General features: G+C 43.8%; 1 protein-coding gene across 1 annotated transcript in view; it reads right to left on the bottom strand.

Annotated features, from left to right (window-relative positions):
• Positions 1–25,795, bottom strand: part of ACTN1 (actinin alpha 1) — a 75,318-nt gene that overhangs the window by 6,948 nt on the left and 42,575 nt on the right. The window contains exons 9-20 of the mRNA XM_033515230.1: positions 24,935–25,013; positions 19,025–19,106; positions 17,311–17,396; positions 10,536–10,628; positions 9,174–9,404; positions 8,489–8,636; positions 7,750–7,900; positions 5,235–5,343; positions 4,604–4,744; positions 2,641–2,823; positions 1,774–1,908; positions 704–883 (exon numbers count right to left, since the gene is read on the bottom strand). Of these exons, the coding sequence (XP_033371121.1) occupies positions 704–883; positions 1,774–1,908; positions 2,641–2,823; positions 4,604–4,744; positions 5,235–5,343; positions 7,750–7,900; positions 8,489–8,636; positions 9,174–9,404; positions 10,536–10,628; positions 17,311–17,396; positions 19,025–19,106; positions 24,935–25,013 (1,618 nt within the window). The remainder of the gene's footprint in view (positions 1–703; positions 884–1,773; positions 1,909–2,640; positions 2,824–4,603; positions 4,745–5,234; positions 5,344–7,749; positions 7,901–8,488; positions 8,637–9,173; positions 9,405–10,535; positions 10,629–17,310; positions 17,397–19,024; positions 19,107–24,934; positions 25,014–25,795) is intronic.

Here is a 25,795-nt window from a genome sequence, read left to right as displayed (position 1 = left end):
CTGATCTTTCTTTCTCTTTCTTAAGAAAAACTTGGTCCTACCACAAAATTCCTTTGCCTGGTCAGAGCAACATACTGGATGCCTTTAACACAAATGAGAAGCAAACCCAGAGTTTCTAGGACTTATTTAAGCAGAAACTTCTCTTTACCAAGAAACTGAATAAAACAGTGCTTCGAGGACACTGGTGCTCCCCTGCTCCTGCTGTTGCTTAATGGAAAGCTGGCTAGAAACCAAAAAACAAGTTTCAAAGGCTGTGTTCAGCTGGACTAATGCTGACCTCAGATTTCTCCCAAGAAACCTAACGTTATCAACAGAAGGCCAGTCTCTGACTCAAAAAAAACTTCTGTTGGACTTTTTTCTTCTGCCAGGTAGTGGCAGCTCAAAATCATTAGCACTTCCCTTTCTAATCCCAGCTAACACAATCAGGTGGTAGGAGAAACAAGACCTGTCAATTTTTCAAGCAACACTGTGGGATCTCATTCAGGTTGTTTTTGCTGCCTATATTTGGAAGTACATTGGAATGGGTTGGCATGAAGTACAGAAAGGCAAAAATGAAATTCAGTGACATGCTGTTGCATGCTTGGCCATATCATCAAGCTCTCCATTTTCCTGAGAACCACAGAACGTTGCCAGAGCTGTGCTGACAGCTGACGCTAACTGGCCAGAGCTGATGAGGCTGCCTAATTGCTGCCAAAACATTTACCTCCATGGTGTAGTTGGTGTGCTTGTTGTCAAAGATAAGCGCTTCCTGGATCAGCTGGTGGTCTCCTTCCAGCTGGTCAATCTTTGGTTTGTAATTCACAATGCTTTTCTCGTACTGCCTCAAGTGGTTTAGCTGGTCCTCCAGGGTCCCATGCATCTCTATTGAAATGCGGCCAATCTCCTGCATTAGCAAAGCCAAAGGAGTTAAGACTCCACTAAAAGGACAAGCCCCAACATGGCTGACATTTATTGCAGCAATTTCACTCTCACACAGGATGATGATTCAAAAAAGAAAAAAAAATCTCATGGAGCAGTTACTTCACAGGAGCTGAGACACTGTAAGCAAAAAAATTAGCACAGCCCTGAACATTTTCCAAGTGAGGTGAATCACATAAGATGTGTCTCATACAAGGATACAAAAGAAAAGGAAACTGCAGTCCATAAGCTAGAAATCTACCAAGGCAGATCTTTTTCTGGTATACTGTCTGCCACTAAGTTAGTTCTTCATAGACACATAGTTCTGTAATTGCTCCCTTCTTTCCAGCTCCTGCCATCAGTAATAGCTTTGTATTTTTACGTTTCATTAACTCCAGTGCTTTAACACAAACCTTACTTAAAGAGAGATCTCCCTTAAAAATGTCTCCTCTGCAGATGTTTGGTCTATTAATTGTATTTATTTAGTCACATGTATTGAGTTGATATATGTGACTAAATATAAACATATTTATGCATATCAACATGACCATTGCTGTGCAAGCAATTACACAAACTGTCCCTGATCTAGAATTTTTAATTTGTTGTATATAAACACAAATCTCAAAATACCAGTGTTCTCCACCTTAAGTAATGCTTTTTTTGGTACCAGAGTTAGAGGAAGAAAAGTACAAGTGCTTCAGTAACCAATAACAATCTCGGTATTCTTCATATTTTCTATGATGCTTCTCTTGCTTGAGAAGACTTGAAGAAAACCTGAAGAAAGAATGGCTGTGACAGTGGTCAAGAGAGGTCTCTTAAGAGTATCAGTGAAGATCACAGAGGAAAACAAGTGTTTCAAAATTTGAAAAGCACTACCTCCATCTTGGTCTGGATCCAGGGTCCAATGACATTGGCCTGTGCCCCAAACTGTTTACGAAGTCGTTCATTTTGCTGCTGGCGAGCGTGTTCTTCCATCAGAGCTTGATCCCTTCTGGGAACCAGCTGCCGCACCTACAACCAAGAGTAACTCAGTGTGCAGTTAAGACACACAAAGGCAAATGTACAGGAAATGCAGAAGTTGCCACAAGGGAGGGAAGAGCAGGTGTTTGCACTGAATACAAGCAATCATATAGTTTAAGTCACAGTAGGCAAGTTCACAGAATGTGAATCCTATGTGCTGTAGGATATACACAAACTCATGTTAGGCCATGGAAGACCAGAAGCAGCTTCTATGCATTATTTGGGTTTTTGGTAGCTCATGTTAATTGAGTTGCAGGATTCTGTTGCGATCTCACATTGCTGATTTTGTTTGGTAGCAAGAACCATAAGCAACTGGTATGGACAGTAGCTGCTTTTTTAGGAATACAGCAAGGAAAGGCGACTTGGCTGCAGAGATAGAACATTTGAAGGCTGAATGTGAAAAGGATACCGATTCACATGCTATATTTACCTGCAGGTCAGCTAAAGACAAAAAAACCTCAAAGCTTTCAAATTTAGCAACTCTAATTTAAAATTAGCATGTAAAAGAGGGTCTGACATGCCTTAGGCATTTATATCAAGGATTGCTTCCACTTTCCAAGTATACAGCAATTGAGCCAAAACTAAATGACAAAACCCCACTAAACTCAGCAGTAAAGCAGGAGAGGGTAACTGCACAGTAAATAATCCATTTCCTGGGCCCACAGTGATTGAGCAGTGACATTGTCCCCCACTACCCTGCAAGGCTGGAAAGAACTCACTCACATGTTCCCATTTGCCATTGATCTCATGTGGGGTGATTGTAGTGTAAGGATTTGTTCCTGCCATGTTGACATGATATGTCTGGACAATCTTTGAGACTTCATTGTGGATTCCCAGGATGGCTTGTCGCTCCTTGTCGGCATCTGGCAAGGTGGCTTTGAACTGCTCATGAGCTGTGGTCAATCCCTACAGAAGGAAGGCAGCAACAAAGGGAGGGTAAGAATATTACTTACAAAACAGCCTCTTTCATCAAATGTATTCCTGAAGTGACTGCAAAAGCTAACATATTCCCAGGACACAATGCAGCCTACTCTAATACACTTTTCAGGTTCTCTCAGTATTACTAAGTGAGATGTTTTAAGTAGTTAAATGATGTGAAGTCTTGTTTTCCCTCTCTTTCCATATCATGTTGACCAGTGACAGAGATCACATACCAAAAAAAGGTGGAATAATACCGGCTCAAAATTTAATGGCAAAATTTAATGGCTACTCTCAAATGCTGCTCAGTGACTGCTTGTCAGCCTCTTTGGAGAAGATCTGACTACTAGAATTACCATTAAAAAAAGAAAGTCTCACTAGTTTAAATGTGCTATGTTTTCTTCTCCCATTAGGTAGGCACTATTTCTACACCCAAAGTAACTCCAGATGAGTACTAAGGGCCAGATTCAATTTGGTCAGAGTCAGTTAGAACCTGGTGCAGGTCTTCCAACAACTTGCACAGGCATCACATGCTCCTGCTGCTGGAAAACAGCTCCTTCTCCCTGACCCCAACAGGCCCTTCCTGCTCCCCGTCTCACTGCGGTGCCCAGGCCGTGCTCCGAGGACTGATGGCTGGGGCGACCTTGCTGGTAGTTTGTAGCCAGCTGACAAGCCAGCTGGTCCTGGCTCATCTGCCACTGCTTCTACAGGCCCTTAAGGTACTTGATCCCAGAAACCTAGAAGATCAAGTCTAGGGAAGCAAACGCAGGGAAAGAGGCAGGAAAGCGCATGGGAAACAGAGGTGTGTGTAGGGATAACCAAGGGAACAGTGTGGACAGAAGAAGTAATGAAAGTAAACCACGTGATTGACTGCTCTCTCTCACAACACACACTGTTAACTACTTTCTGTAAAATTCCTTCCTTACACAGTGACTCATTGCTTTGCAGCTGCTGTAGTGGCCATAGAGACATAATACAAGTCTGGGGGCAGGGAAAGACATTGCAAACAGTCACAAGGAGACAATGGAAATGTTTAAGTGCTGTTTAGATTATTTTGCATTATGAAAGATTTAATGAACCCCTTTGTTCAGGAGGGAAGGATAGAAGAAATGAGTAGCAACTCAGTAACTGTCACTACTCTGCCACCACCCTGGCTGTCGTGTTCCCCATAAGTCTCCATTTGCTGCCTCAATGATGGTCACGCTCCTGTCAGCCATTCTGGCAAAGAGCTGACTTGCATTCTTTCCACAAACCCATCAAGTAGGTGAAATAGAAGTCCCATTGCAATCCAGGAAAGAGTAATTCCTGCTCTCTAAGGGCTGCAAATTACCTGTATATACCTCAAGTTGCTTTCCTAACACCCTTTCAGAAGGGGAAAAGCTGAGATACTGTCTTTGTTGTCTTAGAGAAGGCAAGACAACTTTGATTTCAAATGGTAATTCAGCACCAAAGTGAACAATTCTGACTTTTGTTGTGCTCAGCACCAAAAACCAGCTAGTAGCTCAACTGTCCTCACAGTACATCCTATCACATAGGACCAAACGACGTATTGTTGATGTATGTAATCTTTATACCTATTCAGATCCAGGTTTTTGGAGAAAATCAAGGAAAAACACACTCATCTTTGTTTCTCTTCATAAGGCTCATACAATAGAGCAGAAACACAAAGTATAACCTATAAATTCATACCACTCTGAATTCATACAACTCAGGAGATCCCAAACTTCTCACTGTCCCCACCTAACTGGTGCAAATGACAGCTCTGTACCTGGATCTCCTCAATGGTGTGAACGATAAATGTGTCCTGCAGATCCTCCATGGCCCCTTCCATCCAGTTATTGAAAGGGGCAGCTCGTTTGGCATACTCCAGGTACAATTGATCAATTGTTTCTAGTAGTTTCTCTGTCCTCTGTGCATGCATAAAAAGAAATAAAAAAAAAAGAAAATCAAGAGAGATGGTTGGAGAAGAATTATCACATAGATACATGGGTTGTCTGAACTGCCCCTTCCTTTCAGACCTCCTTGGTGCTCCCAGGATGGTATGTCACTAACAATCTCACTGCTGTTAGAGATTACACACTGGACAGATTTTTTTCCCTCCAAGGGAAATGAAAGAAATCCAAGGTCCTCTGAGATAAAACAAAACAAGGCATAATTTCAGGCAGAATGAGCTTATAAAATACAAAAAAAGTAAAAATAAACAAATCAATAGCCTGAGTAAACAAATGGCACCATAATTGGGCTGGAAGAAAAACACCCTAAGCATACTGAAATGTAACCCTTGTTTGCCGTCCAGCAAGTTCTAGGAGTTCACAAGGGAGCTGATATTGCTTGTGCCCACTGCAGCCTGGACCCCACGAATGCACTACCCACAAGGTCCAACTTGTAATATATCTCACCTCCAAGGCTTCTCTACGTTTCTGGGTTAGGGCACCCAGATTATCCCATTGATCACAGATCTTCTGGCACCTGGCATTGACACTGGGTGAGTCATAGTAGTCCAGCTCACTATAAAGGGTGGGGAAAAAAATGACAAGTAATCAAATAATGACCCTGTACAGAAATAAGAGAAACACATTAGAAATCTTGATCAGTCTTGAAGACAGAGTCTGACACAGATTGTGGTCGCTGCAAATAAAGCAAGTCAGGATGATACCAGGATCTAGTTTAGGAGACACTGTATGTTATGCTGAATCAAACAGCACACAACAGGACCACCCAAGGCCTCAACAAATACTGAGGCTGGCTACCTGATGGGAATAACTTGCTAAAGGGGGAAGGGAGCATAGACTTTTGCTCCAACTGGAAATAAGGAGATTATGATCAGAGCAATCTGCTCCTGTATTCTGCTAAGAACATTATGCAGTCTAACAAATTGTGTCTTATACATCAGAATGGAAACTGAAGATTTTATTAGGAACAGTAAGAAACTGCTCAAGATTGTCCTAAGAATTGCATAGTACAGGTGGCAAGGAATAGCTAAATTACATAACCCAGTAAATTTATTTAGGACAATCCCAGAATAACCATGTAGGATTCTCTCCTATATGCCTGAGAAGAAGTGCTTTGCTGACATGTATATAGGCTGACACTCAAGGAACACAGGCTGGTAAAAGTATGACTGGGGAAAGGAGAGCACAGGGGCACACTAAAGCTTGCAGCTTTGCATTGCTTTGTGCTCAAGGTTCTGAACATGGTCAGACAGAGAGAAATCTGCAGGCAGGAGACCAGCCAATCAGGAAAGCGTCAGCCTTGAAAGAAAAACCCAAAATAAATCACTGGGAAAAAATCACTGAGTGACCCTGAGCCATCTGATGAGCAATTCTTTAAGCAGTAATGCAAGTTACACTCTTGCCTCCCCCAGCCTAGTTTCTTCATGCCATTGTATTGCCCTCCTGGGGTGTGTGGGCACAGCTGTTGGTAGAGTCCTCCAGTAAACTAGCCAGGAAACTGATTTGGGCTAAAAATAACTTCTTTCCCTAGATTTTTAATCCAGATCAGTTGCTTGATCTACTTTGCTACACAGCCAGCACTGCAGATGAAAGAACTCCTTCTGAAAGCCTGACTTGTAACACACCTGTGCTGGACCACTACAGCTAGGGAGGGGAGCATGCCATGCCCCCAAACATTCCTGCCATGGGCAGCTGCAGTGGCTTCTTCCACACCCTCTGCAACTCTCTGGCAGTGTGCCTCTGGGGGAGAAAAGAGCTCTGCCATATTTTTCCAGGGCATGGCCTCTGCTGAAATGGAAGATGGCTTTTACAACAATAGCAGAGCCTGCTGTTCTCACACTTTCGAAGAAATAACCTCTCCCACAGCTTAGGCCTCAGTCTTCTCTGTTGTTCTTAGAGCTGCAGCTGCTTTGGCTGACATGTAGTGTGTGCTTGGGAAGTGGTAGGTCAGGTAATGCTTGCTGACTAGACAGACTCAGTTTTAATCTTACTGACATGGAGGATTGCCTTGAAGCCTCCTCCTGTTCCAAGGTCAGTCCTCCAGTGGACAAGAGAGCAATTCTGTAAATCTCTGTTGTTAAAGAAGATAATGATCTTGATCCAATAATCTTAATTTTTTAGAGAAAAACAGCTCTTCAGCCCAAGAGGACTGATCTTGGCCCAGACATTAACCTCAGACATCCAGTGTAATACATAAATCTTTTTAAAACAGGAAATGGAGTCAAAACCAAGTAGTTCAGACTGTTTTTGCCAAGAATCATGCAGGATTTCAAAACCTCCCTGAGCTGCAGCCACTAGCTCCTTGCCTGCCTGCAATCTCTAGCAATGCTGATGAGTCCCCCATTTCTCCTGGTAGGCTGTATTACTCCAGGAAAAGGAGTGGAGGTGAAGGCTTCCAAGCTGGAGGGAAGCAGGGGAAGAGCTGTTCTGCTCTGAGGATGCCCTGCAGTGAGTGCTGAACAGTGAGTGCAGGTACTCCTGGGGGAAAGAATGAGGCCACAATGGGCTCAAGCAGCTTTCTCCCTGCTGGAATAAGGAAGGCTTTTTTTTTTTTTTAATAAAAGAGAGCAAACTGAGTCTCTCCTATCATCTCCTCTTTACTTCTGTTCCTGGAAAAATATGACAGTGCTACAACTCTGAAACAGAGCATGTGCCAGCAGCAGGTCAGACTCTTTAGGAAAGGGTTCATGGTAGCATAATGAACTGGAAGAGGATGGAAACTTGGCTTAGGAATATAACCCTGCCTCCTCCTCAACAGCACCCACTGCTCATCCATTTTCTGGTCTGTTTTTCTGGTGTCCGGATACTGGACAGCAGTATCCTAGATACTGTTTGGAAACACTGGGAATTCCCAGCATTTTTGTATGGGGATGGATTTTTTGCTCTCCAGAGGGCAGGGCTCACTATGTGTCCCTGGCCCCGAGGATGGGACGAGGATGGGACGTGCACTGTGGTGCCGTACTTGAGCTCTTGTGCAATAGCAGCAATCTGTTCCACGCGGTCCTGGTGCGCAGCCAGGTCACTCTCAAAGGCCTCGTGTTTCTTCAGCAGGGCCTTTATCTCCGAGAGGGTCGCAGTTTCGTAATCCTTCTGCTGCAGCATTGCTTCCTTACCTGGGGAGGGAGCCAAAGGACAGAAGAATAAAGGACAGGACCCAGGGTGGCCAAAACCAGCTCTCTCCACCCAGGCACCCTCGAGGGCCATCAAGAGGGCATCGGCCTCACTCCAGCTGCCCTGCCCAAGGCTTGTCCCCGTGCCTGCTGGCCTAGAGAAGCACAGTGCTCACTTTCACATCATGAAGTGTGAGTTTGCCATTAACAACACAGAAAGGCACATAATGTAGCTTAAGCCAGCACTGTCACAGTTTATACTGGACTCGTCTCAGTACGTTCAAAATGGGTTATGCTGATCCTGTAAAAGCCAATGGTAGCATTTACTGTAGAGGAACTTTTCCTCTGCTCTGTAGCTGCTCTCTTCTAGCCCTAGTTCTTACTTTGCCACAGAAATGCCAATGTTGACTGCATAACGCAGAACAGAGATCAAGCTGGTTTCTATACACTGTTTTCTAATAAAATAAGGAATAAATCTAGCCTTCTCAAAAGGAAACTCTCATGGAAGGACCCATGCAGAATCCATCTCCTCCTCCCTACATAACAACCAGCACCGTGTCAGGCAATAGGAAGCAGGTAGGTTGGCATTACCATCTGTCCAGGACTCATGAATGGATGCCTTCTGCCGGAACTTCTCTGCCAGGTGATCCAGCCTCTCTAGCCTCCGGATCTCATTCAATAACCACTCCTCGTAGCCCTTCTCAGCCTGCTCTAGACCACCCCAGGCATTGTTTATATCCTAGAGACAGAAACATGAAAAGGAAAGGCAAGTTGGAGGGAAGATGTTCACCAGTATTAGTCTCAGTGAACTACATGGCTCCAACTGATTGGAGGGAGTGAGCATGGGCTTCTCATCTCACAGGGTTCTGGAGACAAGTTAGGGAGACAAAGTGTTAGACTTAAGCAGGACTAGAAGTGCCAGGATGTAACTGTCTGCAGAAAAAAGTCTCTCTAAACACTTCTAGAGTTTTAAAGTTCCCCTGCATGAAACTTTAATAAAACTCAACTGTTTCCGAATCAGAAAGAACAAAAGCCACCGAGACATCTCCTCATAAAGGCAGGTGACTGGTGGAGAGCCTCAGAGTCTGATTTAGACAGAGAAGCAAGGATTACTTGATCCTCTCCTATCATGGCCTCCCTGATTTATATTTTGCAGGGTTCTTCCCACAGAGTATCTCACTATGAAGGTGGGCATTCTCTGCCCACCCATGGGCAGAATGGGAGTCTCATTTTTCAGGCCTGCTTGGGGTATATAGAAGCAGTCACCCCCACTCACCGAGACCATTTTCCCTTCGGAGGGCATGAAGGCTGGCCTGTTGCTGAGCCGCAGCTTGGTCTGCAAGGTGTTGAAATTGATCTCGAGTTGGCACTTCTCTTGGACCTTGGGGGGCTTGTGGAGGCGGCGGTAGTCCCGGAAGTCCTCCAGCTTCTGCTGCATGGCTTGCATGGTGTTCTCTGGGGCCCGGTTCTCCAGCCAGGGGATGGTGCGACGAATCCACTCCAGCAGCTGGAAGGAGCAATGACAAGAAGCCTTGAACTGAAAATTGTGCTGAAACTGCAGGTGTTGCTCTGATTTCATAAGGGGCCATTTACTTTTATGTTTGCTGTCAGAAAGATTCTGCCACCAGCAGGACTCGCAAAGAAAAGTTTGGCAGCTTTTTTGGAAGTACTTTTTTTTTCTTTAATGAGCAGCACATTCCCTACGACACTAAGTAGGTCCTGCTTGTTGCAGCAGTGCTAATCCAACATGCTTAAGGCACAGCTTTTGCACAAGCAGGACCAAAATTATATCCTCAGATTATGTTAAAGCCTTAAGAATTTTGCTGGACTGTTCCATAACTAAAGGATGCTCTAAATCCTATTATCTCCAGAAGAATCTGACAGGAGAAATCAAATTCTTGCCTTCAGTTCAGCCTTACACTTTCCCACTCTAGCTTCCTCAAAGTCACTGCTGCTCTTTGAAAATACCTCTGTAACAAACCAATCTGGAGAACTGGCAAAATGCTAATGCAGTAGGCAGTCTACAGTGTGAGTGGAGTAGTGCCCTAATCTTTCCAGATCAGGCTGTAACCAGGCTTATGGGTTATGTTTGTCCTTCTGTTGTCCATCTTCTCCTCCCTACTTATCTACCACAAACATACCCCAGTCCACATTTGGTCTCTTGTAGTTTCCCTGTTGTCAGTCTGTCAGCCTTCTCAGTGAACAAATGCAGCCTCCACTTTGTATCTGACACAGATGCTCTCCATTATCAGCAAAAGCATATTTCTTTCCTCAAATATCTCTAACTTTTATTCTCTGATCCAACTTCTACAGTATATTAGCATACAAGCTGTATGTAAAATGTGATCAACTTGTATAGTCCTGATGAATGCAAGTTAAACTAACTTGATTTTTCTTTCAATTTTAGCATTTCTGGGTTGTCTCCTAATAAACTGAGAAATTCAAAGCATCTCTGTGGAAGATTCCTGTTTTAAAGTAGATTGCTCCTGTTTTTAAGGTAATTTCAGTCTTTAATTTGAAGAGGAAAAAATAATTTTCCAGGGAAAATAGCAGTGGGTCAATAGCACTCCCCAAGACTGCTTATCAGCATTAAATGCAATTCTTTTCTGCATACCACCACTCAGAAACCAACACCTACATCACTGGCCAGTTTTTCGTAGTCTTCCATGAGCTGTTCATTTTCTTGGTTGACTGCCAGCACCTTGCAGATACGATTTGCTGCTGTCTCCGCCTGACAAAGAGAAGAAAAATGGAAGAAGGGAAAAATGTGAAAAAAAAAACCCAAATCAAAACTTGCAGCTTAGCTTCCTGCTACATACCTGCAGGTAAAATCTCCTACCCTCAGCTCTAGTAACTCCTAGTCTGCACTTTGGTATGTCTGTCCTGACCTCTCTGCTTTCCATCTGACCTTCTCTAATGACTTGTTTTTTCCTTTCTTCAGAGATTCTCAGCTGTACTGATTCTACCCTATGTGTTGAGGGACAACCAGTGTTTCTTTCTATGCTTTTTATGGAGCTGCTTCTGTAAGAGGGCCTTGTTTGCTTCCTACCAGAGGGACCCTGGCTACCTCTTCACAAAGACTAGGAGTTTCTGCTGCCACATCCACTCCCCATACCAGCATTCTGAGCTGGAACAGCAGTAAAAGTGATGTCAAGCTGATGAGACTCTCTATACTTCTACCCCAGGAAAGAACTACCCAGACAGAGTTAACCCAAATACTGGACTTAATGGAAAATTCCTAATTTTGTTTGGCAGATTAAATGGTAAATACTTCTTTTAATATTAAATTCTGCCCAGCAGAAGAGTCTTCCAGTTTTCCCTGTAATTCTGGCACTGACTACAGGGCCACCTCCTTGGTGGAGGCACACACCTACCATGTATTAAGAGTCTCATGATCCAGCTGAGAAGAGGATTTATCTTCCCCTCATTTTTCTGGGTAATCTTTCTGCTTACTCTTCCAAAACAAGTCTCACAATAAAAAAAAATAAAAATCCTACTGTTACTATTTAGGTTTGGAGTCTCTTTCTTTCCATTGTGAGACCAAAACCTAGTTCTCTGCAGGGAGCTCAACATGTTAGAACATGAATTTAGAAAGTAAGGATCAGAAAAATCCCAGCTATGAACTCAGACACAGTCAGTCTGCGTGTATTTGGCATGGGGGACTTACATGCAGGCTGATCCTTGCACAGAATGTATCTGTGGGTTATCAGCTCCTTTTATCATTACCATGGTGTGTGCCATGCCAGAAAGCCTGAGGATATGTCCCTGAGATGCACCAGGGGATTGCTCAGACCCCTCTTACCACAGTACACATGTGACCCTGGTGCCTGGGGAAGTGCTAGAGGTACCCACAGGCACCCTCAGGAGAAGTCCTCCTTACAGAGGCTAAGTGCAAACAAGGAGGAGAGGCTACATGGCAGCTCTACAGCAAATCAACTGTGAATGCTGCATCCTGCCTCAAAACTACATTTAGGACTGATGCCAAAATAAGTTTTGCTGAGTTTATAGCTGGTAAGTTTCAACCTTTTTCTATTTTTAAATGACCTTTTATTATCTGTTTATTCAATCTTCAAGGACATTCGAGAAAAAACCTCTAATTTTTGCAGCTGATGTGAAGCAGCAAGAATGGCAATAAAGTCATAGGTTGTACAGTGATGTATGGATTGCTAAAGTCCCAGGAGACACAGCAATCTTATTAATTCGTAGAATGAAATGAGGCTGTTAAAACATCTATTCAGTCATCTGCCCTTCACTAAAGCAGACCAGCTATGAGATACACAGATTACCAGCTAATTTAAAACACATCATAGAGACCTGTACAGGAAAAGGAGCAATTTCACTTAAAAAGAAATCTACAGAAAGTGCAAACAATGGTTACATTTAAGAAAGCTTGTACTTTGACCTATTTTTAACTAAAGTTTGTACTCTAATGGAGTGTTTTTGATATACAGAGAGAACTACAGACATGGGACCAAATAGTATGTCAAAAAGACTTTGCTAGAGCCTTGCCATGATATGCCTAGTGACTGCAGGGAACTGGCAATACCTAATGTTTATCTCAATCACTCCAGGAGAGGTGTTCATTTAACTTTCTTATTTTTACACCCCATGAGCTCACTGCAGCAGCAGCCAGCTGTGCAGGCAGGACCCCATTCCACTGAGGCATATTTACATGTATCTGATGATAGACTTTCTCCAGCTGCCCAAGTTTAAATATCTGTGTGTATATATGCGTGTTGAACAACTGTCCAAACAAAAGACCCTAAGAATGTCAGCAGTTACGACATTATTTGTATTACCCTAATGGTAGGAGTGTAGAGGCTTTCTTTCCCCCACAAGTACTTGCCTCCCAGTGGTTCTTGCCTTGGAACTGCTACTGCTCTATGCAATAGCGTGCCGTTGCTGCAGCCACAGGAAAAGCTCTGTGGCCACAGTCACTATTAATGTCCTAAGCAATGGGTTACACTGCGCTCTGAGCAAGGTAGGACAAAAGGATGCCAGAGCTTTCAGGCAACCTTCACAAATACTCCCCACACTACTGCTAATGAGCTGATCCATGGTGATGGCAACCTCAAAACTAAAGTGAAACACTTTTAGGTAAAAGAAGAGTGGCACACCAAGATGTTTACATGAGGCCAAGGCAGCTCCCCCTACACTGTCATTAGTTCAGTGGAAAAAGCTATTTTGGCTTCCCACACTGCTAAAGGCAGCGAAGTACATGCTGAGTCCAAAAAAGCTGAGATACCCACAAGGCACAGGGCAGCACTGAGAAAATGCAGAATCCTGGGGTCTGGAAGGTGCATACCTTTATTCTCAGAGAACCTGTGTGAGCATCAGTGCAGCATGATGCTGACACACTGTACTGCTTGCAGAGTCCTGGAGGGGGGCAAGCCCAGGACATTCTATGTGATACCAAGCTGCTGCATCTATGCACATGCTGTCTGATGGAATCAAAATGAAAAACTGAATGGCAGCAATTTATCTGCCTTTTGTCTTTTCTGTACTTCTCAACCATAAGTTGAACTGCTTAGGATAGGAGTAGAGTTTGCAGTCTCTCTAGTTTATGGATCCAAGTCTTTCTGCCGAGAAGGATTATGAAGGAAGGCATTCCCACACTGCACTATGCAGGCATGCCTGCCTGTTGCTGTCCTAGCCTCAGGGGAAGATGCCTGCCTGCTGCTGTCGTCTGGCCTCAGAGGACCACTCTAAAATACTATACACCAAACACAGTCTCTTAATAAAACAGTAAAACATTAGTTAGAAATTGCCACAAGTTTACAAAATATTAAGCCAACCAGTAGTTGCATGCATTTAGTGTGAAAGTCAGAAGCAGTTAGAAAACAAGCAAACCAACCAAAGCAAGTATACCTACAAATATATATATAAAAAAATGGCATAGAGAAAAAGCAGCCATCTACATACACATGTCAGGCTGGGGACCCTGTACCTTCAAAGGCTCAGGATAAGAGAATGAAAGAAGCAGAAAGCGGCTCATGGGACTCTCCTTTCAGGCCTGGTGGCAGTAATGAAAAATCTGGATGAAAAATTGAGCAATATCACAGTAAATCACCTAACCCCGCATGAGGCGGCAACACACGAACATGTGGGCAGGGGCTTGTACTCAGCAATCACTTTGCATTTGCCTGTGGGTTTGAATCTGCGCCATTTAGCAGCTGATTTATGACTAGAGCAGCTCCAGAAAGGAGCTGTGCCCCTCCTGCCAGGGCACAGTTGAGTTGCTGGCCCATCAGGACTGCTAAAAAATTAATAACATACTAAATCTTCCCTGTAAGCCAGTTGGTCTACATGGGATTGAAACCTCAATAACTGAGAAACTTCATCTCTAGTTTTTGCCCCAGCTACTTGGTTCAGGTCCTGAGGCAAGCAGAAGACTGTTTCAGTTATCCCAGGAGACTGAGCATCCACCTAAATTGCTGATCAGAGCATGGAACCTGCTGAGCAGGTTTCCAAATCATGGAATAGGTGCAGAGAGAAAAGGAAGAGATTGGTGAGTGGCACCAATCCTGTTCCTGCAGCAGGCTACAACCCTCCTCACATTGTGGTTTGATGTTTCCTCGTCTGGAGTTCCTCAGGTTAAGCAGACTGCATGGAGCAGTCCCTCAGGGGCACCTGGCACACAGCAGGCATTATCATGAGGCTGGCATGATTTCTGAAACTACAGTAGTCTTCCTGGGCAAGTATCAGCTGGCTGGAGCTTGCAGACTGGTCTTGAGAGTTTTGAACAAAAAAACCACAGGATCCTAGCAGAAAAGTCATGACTACACAAATTATGCCAAATGGGCAAGTCTACTGCACTGCTGTGGGACACATTCCCAGCTCCTTGGAAACAAGACATTATCACGTAATTTATATGAAACCGGGCAGAGAACAAAAAGCTTGAACTAAAGAGCTGCTCCCTGGAAATTACTGCTTGTATTTGCCCTCTGAATGCCAGCATCAGCATGGAAACTGAATCAACGTTGGGACCATCAGCACTGCTTTGCACAAGAGATGGGAGTCTTCCTGGAGTCAGATTAGCCCTCAAGCTGGGCAACACAAGGACTGTGTCTCAAACTGAAAAGGCCTATCTGTAACATGAAGAACGTAGTCTTGGGTTTTAGATTTTACTGTTCTAAAGCCTCCTATTTGAAATTAGCAGTAATCTTGTGGAAGGGCCGCAGCTCAGGTTATGACATGGGAGAAAAGAATCGATCTTTCCCCCTTATTTAAAAGATTGCTGGGAAATGGCTTGCCCAAAGGCAATCTGCAAGTATTTAGTTCCAAACAGCCTGATGTCAGATGAAGAGACTTTGGAATAAATAGAAAGCAGAGGAAGAAGGAAGGCCTGAAACTAAGGAAATGGGCAAGGCAGACGAAAGATAAATAAAACATATAGGTGGTTTGGGAAACAGAGGAGAATTACAAGGAAGAAACATTGAATGGAAAAGCATGTGAGTTTGGGAAAGCTGAAGGCCTGTTAGAAATGGCTGGAGCACAAATGTGCTATGTAACCAGCTCACGGATGATTCAGCCTAGGAAAAGACCATTGACCTAGTGGAGGCTGAGTGTGGAAGGCAGGATGGCAGCCCAAGTGGGACAGGCTGTGATTTCCTGGAGTGGGCGGATTTAACTGTGGTACTTTTGGATGTGCACTGCCTGGCCAGGACAATGCCCACTAGTTACTGAAAGGGTACTGCCTCTGTCAGAGCAGACATCCACTCATCTTCCAATGCCAGCTTTACCAAATGCTTTCTCCTCTGCTGTGGTGTGAGACTGGAGGGAAGGAGCAGCTCAAGTCTGCCCGAAAGGACATTTACGTCACTTCTCCAGCAAGATTACAGATGGTATATCCAAATGCATCACTGGATGCACTGGGCTTCCCTACAAGGGGTCTGCCGTTCCTCACTGGAGAGGACAGGTGGGCAGGGCAGGGTGAGGGGAGGGGTTGTTAGCAGTAAAGTCTCACCTTCTGCGCCCCTGAGAAGGCGTGGTAGTAACATGAGACATAGGTCATTATGGCCTTCTCATCCGGCCTTAGCGTGCCTATAATATCTGTGCAGAGAAGGAAAAGAGGTTGAAAGGATAAAGTAAGAAGCAGCACATAGGATAAAACAAAACAATCATGGGTGGCGTGAGAGAGGGGGAGAAAACTTCCCATCATGCATTGCAGGACAGGCCAAACAGATTTCCATGCGGAGAGCTGGGAATTCGGATCAGAAGGTGGCTAGCAGTGTTGGCTTGTGGCTCAAAGCGGCACCCCTCCCTACCCCCCAATCCAGGGGGATCCTGAGAGGAGGATCTGGGCTCTGCACCTTCACAGCTGCGGTCTGGGGGCCTGGCCCAAGGATGCAAACAAGCTGTTTGGAGATCTGAACGCCCGTGCTCGAGGCCCTTCCTTCATATGCCGAGGAGCTGGAGATCAGAGCCTTCCCACGCAGTGCACTTCCTACACAGGATCTGTGCTGTGCTCTGCTGCAACGTGCACTGCATGTTCCTAAGGCACTCAAGTACAGGAGGCTGCTTGGTTTTGGCAAGAGATGTGTACAAGGTTTCAGCCACAAAACGTTTTCCTTAAGTGACTCCATTACCAATAGGAAAATGGCTAAGCCAGAAGTAGCAAGGACTCAACTGCCTGATATCCAACACAGATGAGAAAAGAGGGGAATAAAAGGAAACAAATGAATAAAAACAGGCATCTCTGTCACGATGAGCAATGCTCTGTTTGTAAAACCACCATGGATGTACTTGTTAGACATGATTGGTAAGCCCCAGGTGAACTGGGATTGAATTTGTGGCACAACTTGAGAAAGCAGCAGGTTCAGACCTTAAAGCAAGGGTGCTGGAACCTGCAGCATACATAAAGCAAAAGATAAAGCTTTGGCCATTCATTAAACCCTTCATAAAACTTCAGTCAGATCTCCTTCTCCATCTTTGGAAAAGGCAAAAAAACCAAAAAGTGAATAGGTATCTGTATTATTTTCCATGGAGGAAGGCTGCAGTTTCCTGCTGCGCAGAGCATCTATGTGGTGGTCTTTGCTTTTTGTAATACCAAACGTCCTAGCTCAGATTTACCAGGATCAAGAGGTACAGGTTCTTGGCCACCAGGACAGCAGTTCATAAGGCAAATGGAGAAGGCAGAGCCCCCCACTCTCTTAAATCTGCATGCGTACCAAGGTGTGGCATACCTAAATGCCACTGGAAGTACTGCTGACTACAGGGAAATGGAATTCCTGGCTCCCTTGCCCCACGTATTATATCTGGGGCACCACTTTGAACCAACAGCCAACTCTACCAAGAACATAATAATAAAGATGCCCGTAGCTAGAGAGGAGAGAGAGAAAGAAAAAAAAGGTTTGGACATTAGCAACGGCACCAGGTGTGCTCTGTGGAGGGAGCTTGGGATCCTGCGATACCTTCTGGGCTCCTGAGAAGGCGTGGTAGAAGCAGGACACGTAGGTCATGATGGCTTTCTCGTCAGGACGGGCAGTTCCAACAATGTCTGTCAAAAAAAACCTCACGTTAAGAGCATAATCAACTGATGGGAGGAAAGCAGAGGAGGGGTAGAACCACAACTGTCCAGGAGGCCTGCTGCGGCGTGTGTGTGTGTCACAGCGATTCCACAGGGCTTCCCAGCAATCCCCAGAAGATGTGTGTGTCTCAGAACCTCAGATCACCCTTCTGGTTCCCCTCCCTCATCATAAAATTTCCTTCAGAGTCTGGCCAGGCTAAGGCAGCCATATATCAACATATCTTGTGTCATAGCACTTCCCTGTCCTGAGAACATTACTGTGATTGGTGGATTAAATCAACCCAAACTGGCATCAGGCTGACATGACTTTTACAGACATATTATACTGCAATTCCTCCATGCAGTTCTGTTCTTCTGGAAAGATACTTTCTCCCTTCTTCTCCATGCCTCCCTCCTCCATTTCAACACAATGATGGCTTGAATTTCAAGAGGCCCTTTCATTAGTTTCAGGGGAAACTCAACACCTCCAGAGATCAGAATTAATGGTGTGGAGGAATGCACATTAGCTCGACTCCATGAGGGAGGAGACAGATCAGTAAAGAGCAGTGAGAACTCCTGCCAGGGGCCCACTTCATCACTGCTTCTTTCTTTTGCTGAGATCTGAAGCTAGATCTACTTATTTTGGAGGTGTCTGTATCTCCTACAGAATGGCAGGAAACATTTGAATCTGCTCTGGAAATGTTACAGGTTTTTTTTACCTCAGCATGATGAGTGCAGGGAAAGCAAAATTTATCCCTGGGAATGGGAAATACTACCTAGGAATATTAATATTCTGGTTACTGAAATACAGGGTTTGGCTGTCGCATTCCCACCTTTCCTCTTTGGTCCTCTTACTCCTTTATTTAACAAAAATCTTCAACTGCTTCTCTTGTCTAGCCCAAATCTGAAATACAGTTTCTACCATTGAAACCAGCTGGCTTTTGGCAAACAGCCAACAACCAGTGAACTATTTCAGGCTGTTGTTTGTATTCCAGAGTTACAGTCTACAAAATCTATTGCCAAGCTGGTCCTGACAAGGCTGTGAAAAGTAATCCTTGCTGTCCCAGTGGCCTCAGAGATGCAGTGGTAATCAGCAGCAAAAGCATCTCTGAACAACATGGAACTCTGCCTTGGTCTCCAGACCCAGTCAGTGAAGGATCTTCATGCCAAACACTTCTGAGTAGTCAAGAAAAAGCAGTTTATACTAATATCATGCCCTCAAAAGGAAGAACACCAGCAATGTCAGAAAGACCACAGCAAAAAAAACCCTGGAGCAAAAGGAACACAGTCCTACACCATACACTAACTCAGTGACGGGCCTGATAACTGAAAGAGAACACTTCAGTCAGCAGATGACAGGTGTTACTCATCTCTGCCTTGTGTCAACCCCAAGCTAAGATCTCCACACTAGACTCAAAAGACTGAAGGACAGCGGAGGAAGAGGGAAGCAGAACATGTGACTCATTATTCCATTTTAAGTTTTTCCCTATACATTTCCTACACAGTCATGCAGGGAACATTCAGAGGTTACTGAAATGTTGTACAAAAGAAGTCCACCTAGAAGAAGTGGAAAATTTCTTTAGAAAAAGCAAGTTAAAAGCTCTTGGACTCTACTCTACCTTCTGCATCCAGCATCTTCGGAATATCCAGGTATTTCTCAGCCACATCAAAAGCTGTGTTTAGATTAGTGAGAGGATCATCCTGGGAAAAAAAACAGAGGAAAAGCATCAGCATCAACTTTTAACAAGGTACACAGCATTTCTGTCAGAAAAAAAGCTTGGTTTGGTTCAGGTAACTGTGCTTGCCAGAAAAAATTGTGTGTAAAACCTCATGTAGCAGGATGAAATGCTTAACTTCCTTTTGAAAGAAGAGCCTGGTGACTCTTGGTACGATAGTTAACATATAGTCTATGCACTTGCAAAAAAAAAAAAGGAATAATGCATTTTGTCTTGAACTTAGATATAAGTAAAATTAGCTTCACATCATACTGATAGTAAATGATGCGACCTCATCTCACATTTATATCTCATGTTTATATTAGATTTGCAACTTCCATTTTGAAGAACTGCAGATCTGTGTATCTGTTAAAACATCTAAGCAATACTAAAATAGTAACAACATCTGCAACGGGTGCTGTCCTTAGCTAGTGTACAGTTTGCTGAACACCAGTTGAGTGGGAGGAAGAGAAATGTTTCGACAAATCTCTACAAAATAAATACATATAAAAGTACCCATTTTGCCTTGAGTATGGCTTTTCCTTCTGCACAAGTCTTGTAATTTCCTTAGTTCATTTCTATTCCTCTATATAAATTTTCTGTAGCTTTTAAAGCCCCACACAAGAAAATATGAAATACAAATGTCATTGAAAATGAAAGACTCTCTGAAAATTGTGTCCAGCATTCAAACAGTAATTAGCAACAAGACACTTGCCAACCTGTGTATGATTCTCATAACAGCTTGTTCCTATATTCCTCTGTAACCATGACATTTCATTATTCTGAAGGATCAATCCACTTCACAGGTGACAAATGACATTTGCATTATCAGTTTCTACTGTTGAGACATGTGACTTCTACTGGATGAAAGGTTGTGCATAAACCCCTAATGTTTAACCATCTTGTTTTTTGGTGTCTTTTGGGAGGGAGTAAAGATGGGGTGGTACTCTCCATATTGTCATTTGTGCCACTCACACTGAGACACACATAAAAAAACAGGAAACAGGTAGTAAAATTATTTCACCTTCTTTCTAGAGTGGCGTCCATGTTCTGTTTATCTTTTTGAATCATGTGCCTTTGCTTATTGCACTGACTTGGAAGATTAAGCTGTGCCTGAACTTTAATCAACAGGCAGTTTCCTTTGAACCCACCCAGCAGGAAAGATGAAGCTAGGCAGGCTTGAGCAGTCAGGGTACGGGCATGAATAAAACTTCCTTTATGGCACTGGTCATTATGTGGCCCTCAGATTATAGCCTTCATGAACTAGGAAACTGAGCTGCTCTGAAAAGCAGCATTTCCCTAGGAATCAAGCATGTATTAGGCTGGCATCCAATATGAGCAACATATTCCTTTGGATAAATGTCTCTATCAGACAGCAGTACTCCACCTACCAAAGTAAATCACACACAAAGGCCACTAAAACAGCGATCTGTTTTAAATCCACTGGAACAAGTCAATTTTAAGCAAGGCAATGTTTCACAGGCGTGCTGTGATGAAGCCAGCAGCTGTTGCATACAGTTTGAAATAGTGTAAAATCCCTATATAGTACACCTTCAATGGTGACTACATCAGATATAACTACATCTACCTCTTCAGAGTTGAGCAGTGGAGCAGACAGTGGATTTTTACTATTCTCCAGGTACAAGGAACCCTCCTATACCATGGAATTAGAGGAACCACTTCAGTTTCAACCTACTTGTCTTCTGTGCCTGATGTGGAGAAACCTCTAGGAACCCATAGCGTAACCAAAAGCCTTATTTAAGGAGGTGAGACTAGCTGTATATAACCTGCTTTGTTCACTGAGTGTAGACACGGCTCTAGCTTCATTTAGGAATTAAAAAACAACAGATTTTCTTTCACTCAAGTCCAGGAGCATCCAGAAATGCCAAGTGGCAGCTCCCTTGATAGTCATCCCCTAGCCTATGTACCATTTTCTATTTCTGTAGAAATGTCACCACTGTGTAGCAAATTTCACCCCATGCTGACCATGACCATCAAGGTTGTTAACACCCTGCCAGAGTGTTTAGTATTAACACAAACCCTTCCTTAGCACAGATCCATCTGAACAAGTTGCATGAAGATCTGCCAGCCTCTCCTGGAGGAAAGGGAGGAGCAAATCTCTCACTACAGAGAGCTTTCCTATCAGTTTGCAAGTAACAACACCAGGAGCACTATTGCCAAAGGTTAAAAAGAAATTTTTGACTGAAAGCTGGGAGAGGTTTCCTGATGGGAAAACTTACTGGGCTTGGGTAGTCCCAAAGGAAGGGGTGGAAGTTTTAACGTGTGGGAAACTGGAGACTCACCTAGATAAAGCTGGCAGATTTTCTACTTCAAATGCAAGAAAGATGTGTGATCACAGTATGTCTTAGGGAATGAAACTAAAGATAGCACTACTAAAAGCAAGCTACCTAAGTCCAAGACCAGCTTGGAGATGAGCAGAGAGCTACACGCGAGCAGGACTCCGTTCCCTCACCCCCAAGAACAGTGAAACAGCTCATTCCAACAGTGATGCTTCTTGGTGCATGAGTTAGGGTTTCCCCCAGGGCTTTTCCAAGCCTACAACAGGGTCTCAAGCCCTATGAAATTCCTCCCAATTCCACCACTTTCCGTTCCATCCCACTGTACACCAGCTAATCATTATTTCCAATCACCTGTTTCAGCTGACACCCATGAAAAGAGGCAATGTAATAAAGACTGGCCAGGCAGCTCCAAGCCTCGCACTGCAGCACCACGACTGCAGGCACACTTTAGGGACCCACACACAGCAGATCAAACAAAAGACAAGCCACTTGTCTGCTGATTCTTTCCACAGCAGAAACACACACCCAGAAGAGCACTGACCCAGATGAGGCTGCAGAGGTGTCTTGCTTGTAATTCCATTTACATGCACATAGCAATAGTAGAGGCATGAAAATGAACAGTAACTTGCCAGACTTTGGATTGGCTAGCCACAAGGAAATCTATAGCTTTACCATGGAGGAGGTATTTTGTTTTGTGGTGGCAGACAGCAAACCTGCCCTAGACAGATGCCAACCTGGCTCATTCTCTGCATTTGCTGACTAACGACTATCATGGCTCTTCATCTTTTGCCACAACCCTAATTCATGCAGGGACTCCATCTCCAAGTCCTTGCAGCACAAGGTTGCCATGGCAATTATTGCAATGTAACATAAAAAACATCATCTATTAACTAGCAATGAGGAAAGGACATGGAGGGGAAGGAAAACTGAGAGAGAGCAAGCCCTTACTGTATCTGTCAGAACTGATGATACTACGAAAGAGAACCAAAATTCATGTTTTCAGAAATATCTGCATATAACACAGCAGTACACAGACCACAGTTCTATACATATTGTGGTATATGAGGGGGTGTCAGAGCCAGCAGGCAATCACGGTACTTGACAAAAGTATCTCAGATGTGGCTCACAGTTAGCTACAGTCAAGGGTAAAAGGAGGAAGGGAAACCCCATATTCTGCATACCTTTCAGTTGTAGACCATGAGCTAAACTCCAAGACCTTATCTACAGTGAGCTGAATAATAGCAGACAGATCTGCACTAAACAGAGACTATCTAACCAAGTAGCTGGGGTGTCAGGGAATCACCAACTCCAAGCTGGACTTGTACCTGTTGTTTTGAGGCCTGGACTATACAAATAAGTTTAGCTAGGCAGTGCCTGTATGTGGAAAAGAATTGTGCTTGTTCCACTAATACAGCTAGGCTAGGAAAAATAGCTAGGAATAAACTCAGTACAAAACAGTGCTGACAAAAGAACTTGCTAAATTTTGGGAAGTCATGTGGCTACTCCAGTGGCTACCTTCTGCAAGTATACACTGCCAGTACAGGTCTGTAGCATAAACACAGCCTCTGTGAAAGTGCAGAAAACACAAGCTGCAGAAGAATGCTGCCCAAACAAGAAGCACACTGCAGAACTCTGGGGAGTTTGGACTGATTTCACCTCTGTATCCCATAGATTTTTGTGTATGTGTAGACACAGAAACACACACAGCATTGCCAAAGACACACACAACTGAGATGCCACTAATTGCTCCCTAGGGCTGGAAGAAAACTAGAGGTGGATCTCTAATCTACTATCCACTGTAATGGCTGCTTCTCAGCAGCCTCCTCTGTGTTTATACATTCCACAAATGGTTTCAAATATCTAACATAAAAAAGGTTAACTTCCCTTCTGGCACATCAACTGCCAGAGCTGAAGACTAGGCTCTAAGTTCCTCCCAGCTATTTGCTCAAGATTTCAGCTGTTGTAGAGCTCTCTAACATACATTTAATCTCATCTCTTGAGAGTAACTGAGGCAGAACAACAATAAAAATGATACAGAGTGTACGAAGACTTAAGGAGGATAGAGGGAACCAGATGAAGGATGGGATCAAAAGCAAGAAGAGATCAAAAGATGCTAGTTCCATTTAACCTTACTCCAAGCAGGAAAAATCCCCTCTGATGTACATTGAATTTGGCTAGAACTTTTCACCCTAAAAAATCTGTAGTCAATATCAACAAATAACTCATTTTCCTTCATTTTCTTTTTGCTTGGATTTGGCTTTGGGCTTTGTTGATAACAAAGTGTGCTGTAGCATTTTACCTGCCTGGGTTTGTCAGGCACACATTGCTTAGCTCTGCTCTTTTCCCAAGATTAGACATGGAAAATGTTACTCTAATAATTATTTTTCTTCTTGGTGCTGTTTATGTAAACAGGTACAGACTCCCCCTGTTGTTTGCTCATCATGTGCTGACTCCAGATACCAAAACTGATAAGAAAAACTGACTGCTCTGGAAGACAGTAAAGATCTAAAAGGTTTTGAAAAGCAGATCAGGCATTGTACAGTTCATTGCCTGTGGGAGGCAGCTAATTTGATTAGGTCATTTACATTTATCCATATGCATAGTGATCCAAGAGCCCAGGTCTGTTGGGGATGGACTTCTACGTTTATTTGCCTAGCTAACATCAAGCACTTGAAACACCCAGTCCAGGAGACTCTGAAAGACAAGCTTTGTGCGTTAGTCCCAGCAATGACAGAAGAATTATGCTCTTGGTGACATGGGCACAGATACAGCAAAACTGGATTTCAGCAGACTGCAGGAATGCTAGTAGGATAAGAACCCAGTTTGATCTTCTATTGCACTGCTGGGCCAAGACATTGAGAGGAGCATAAACCACTAAGTGGTTATTGTCATCATCTATTCAACAATCTTGTCTCCAAACCACACAGGAAGTAAACTTTGGAGCAGCTTGGTACCATGCTACGAGAACAAGCATTTAAGCAAAATGGAGTTTTCTGACATGTGCTTTTTTGGCACCTGATAGCTACACACTAGGAGAAGCCCAGAAGAACTGCAGATGACTCAGTGCTAAGCTGGAAGCACGTGACAAATGTCCAGTGAGGGCACACAAACCCCTCAATGAGCTATTGCATTTTGAACACCAGATAACTGGTTTCTATCCAACTCTCCACAGAAATGTTAAGCCTGATTTGACTCACTAGTCTGTGGCATTAACAGAACTATTCTCACATTTGGTGTTACTGAGTTTGCCAGTTTTTGCTCATCAGCTGGAACTGGGACACGTGTGTCTCATACAAGGCAGTCTGAAAGCAGGGTAAGTCAAGCAGGAAGCTCATTAAGTTTACGCTTCACTAAGAAGCCTGAATGTACTCATTTATCCCTCCTTCCTTCCCCACCAGTCCCACAACTGCCAGCTTGTGCTGAATCTCTCCAATTATGTTTATCAAGCTAATTCTTTTTCCTCTTTACTTCTAAGGTGCCAAGCATCTGGTCTGATAGACAAATGGATTTGTACCTTTCGTAGCTTCCCATAGTCGATGAGCTCTGGACGGTGTCTATGAATTAAAGCACAGAAACCAAGGCCATCCTTCCAACTACGAGACAAACACAAGAGAGAACAATGAACATTGTTCAGCCACGGAGACACACAGTGGTGAGCATGAGAGAAGGCACCAAGGAAGTGAGATAACTAATTCTGGTTCAGTTTCCAACTAACAGTGCTTCTGTAAGTGCTGGGAAAGAGGGATATCTTGTACGTGCATGAGACTGCAGTAAAGATTCTTTTCAAGCCCTACAAAAGTCTGTTGTGATTAAGACTCGTCCATGGAGCTGGCGTCTTGTTTGTGGCAGTTCTCTGTACTGAACTTTCTGTGTACGTCCTGTGCAGCATGCGAGCTTGAGGCTGAAAAAAGGTGTAGATGCAGGCCATAAAGGAGGAACAAGTACATTCCTTAGGGAAAAGGCAAATGTCCCCAGCTAGCTCCACTAAAGTATTGACAAGCATGGATGGCAGTTAAGCTTTGAAGTGCTTTATATTATATGGATTATACAGGGATCCAAGACATGCTGGAAAAAACACTATTACGAAGAATCTTCACTGGAACATCTGCCAGTTTGGAAATATGAAAAGAAGAGCAAGAGAACCTCTTATTCCTTCCCAGCTTTCCCATACTACAAAAGTTAGGAGGCAGTCCTTTTTTCATGGCTCCTAAAGTGTTCTGAGTTTTCACAGAGCATAAGCTCTCTTCCTTAGCCTGTGCCACAAATGCTGCTTTTGCAGGACTTAATGCCCTGAAGAACTTCATGAAAGCAGCAATTGTAACTTGAATGAGGAATTCAAGTAGGTACTTGGATCCTCCTAGAACCTCTGCCTTCA

Source organism: Parus major, chromosome 5 (genome assembly GCF_001522545.3).
Source record: "Parus major isolate Abel chromosome 5, Parus_major1.1, whole genome shotgun sequence".
Classification (NCBI taxonomy): domain Eukaryota; kingdom Metazoa; phylum Chordata; class Aves; order Passeriformes; family Paridae; genus Parus; species Parus major.
This window is presented reverse-complemented; position numbering and strand designations above follow the sequence as displayed.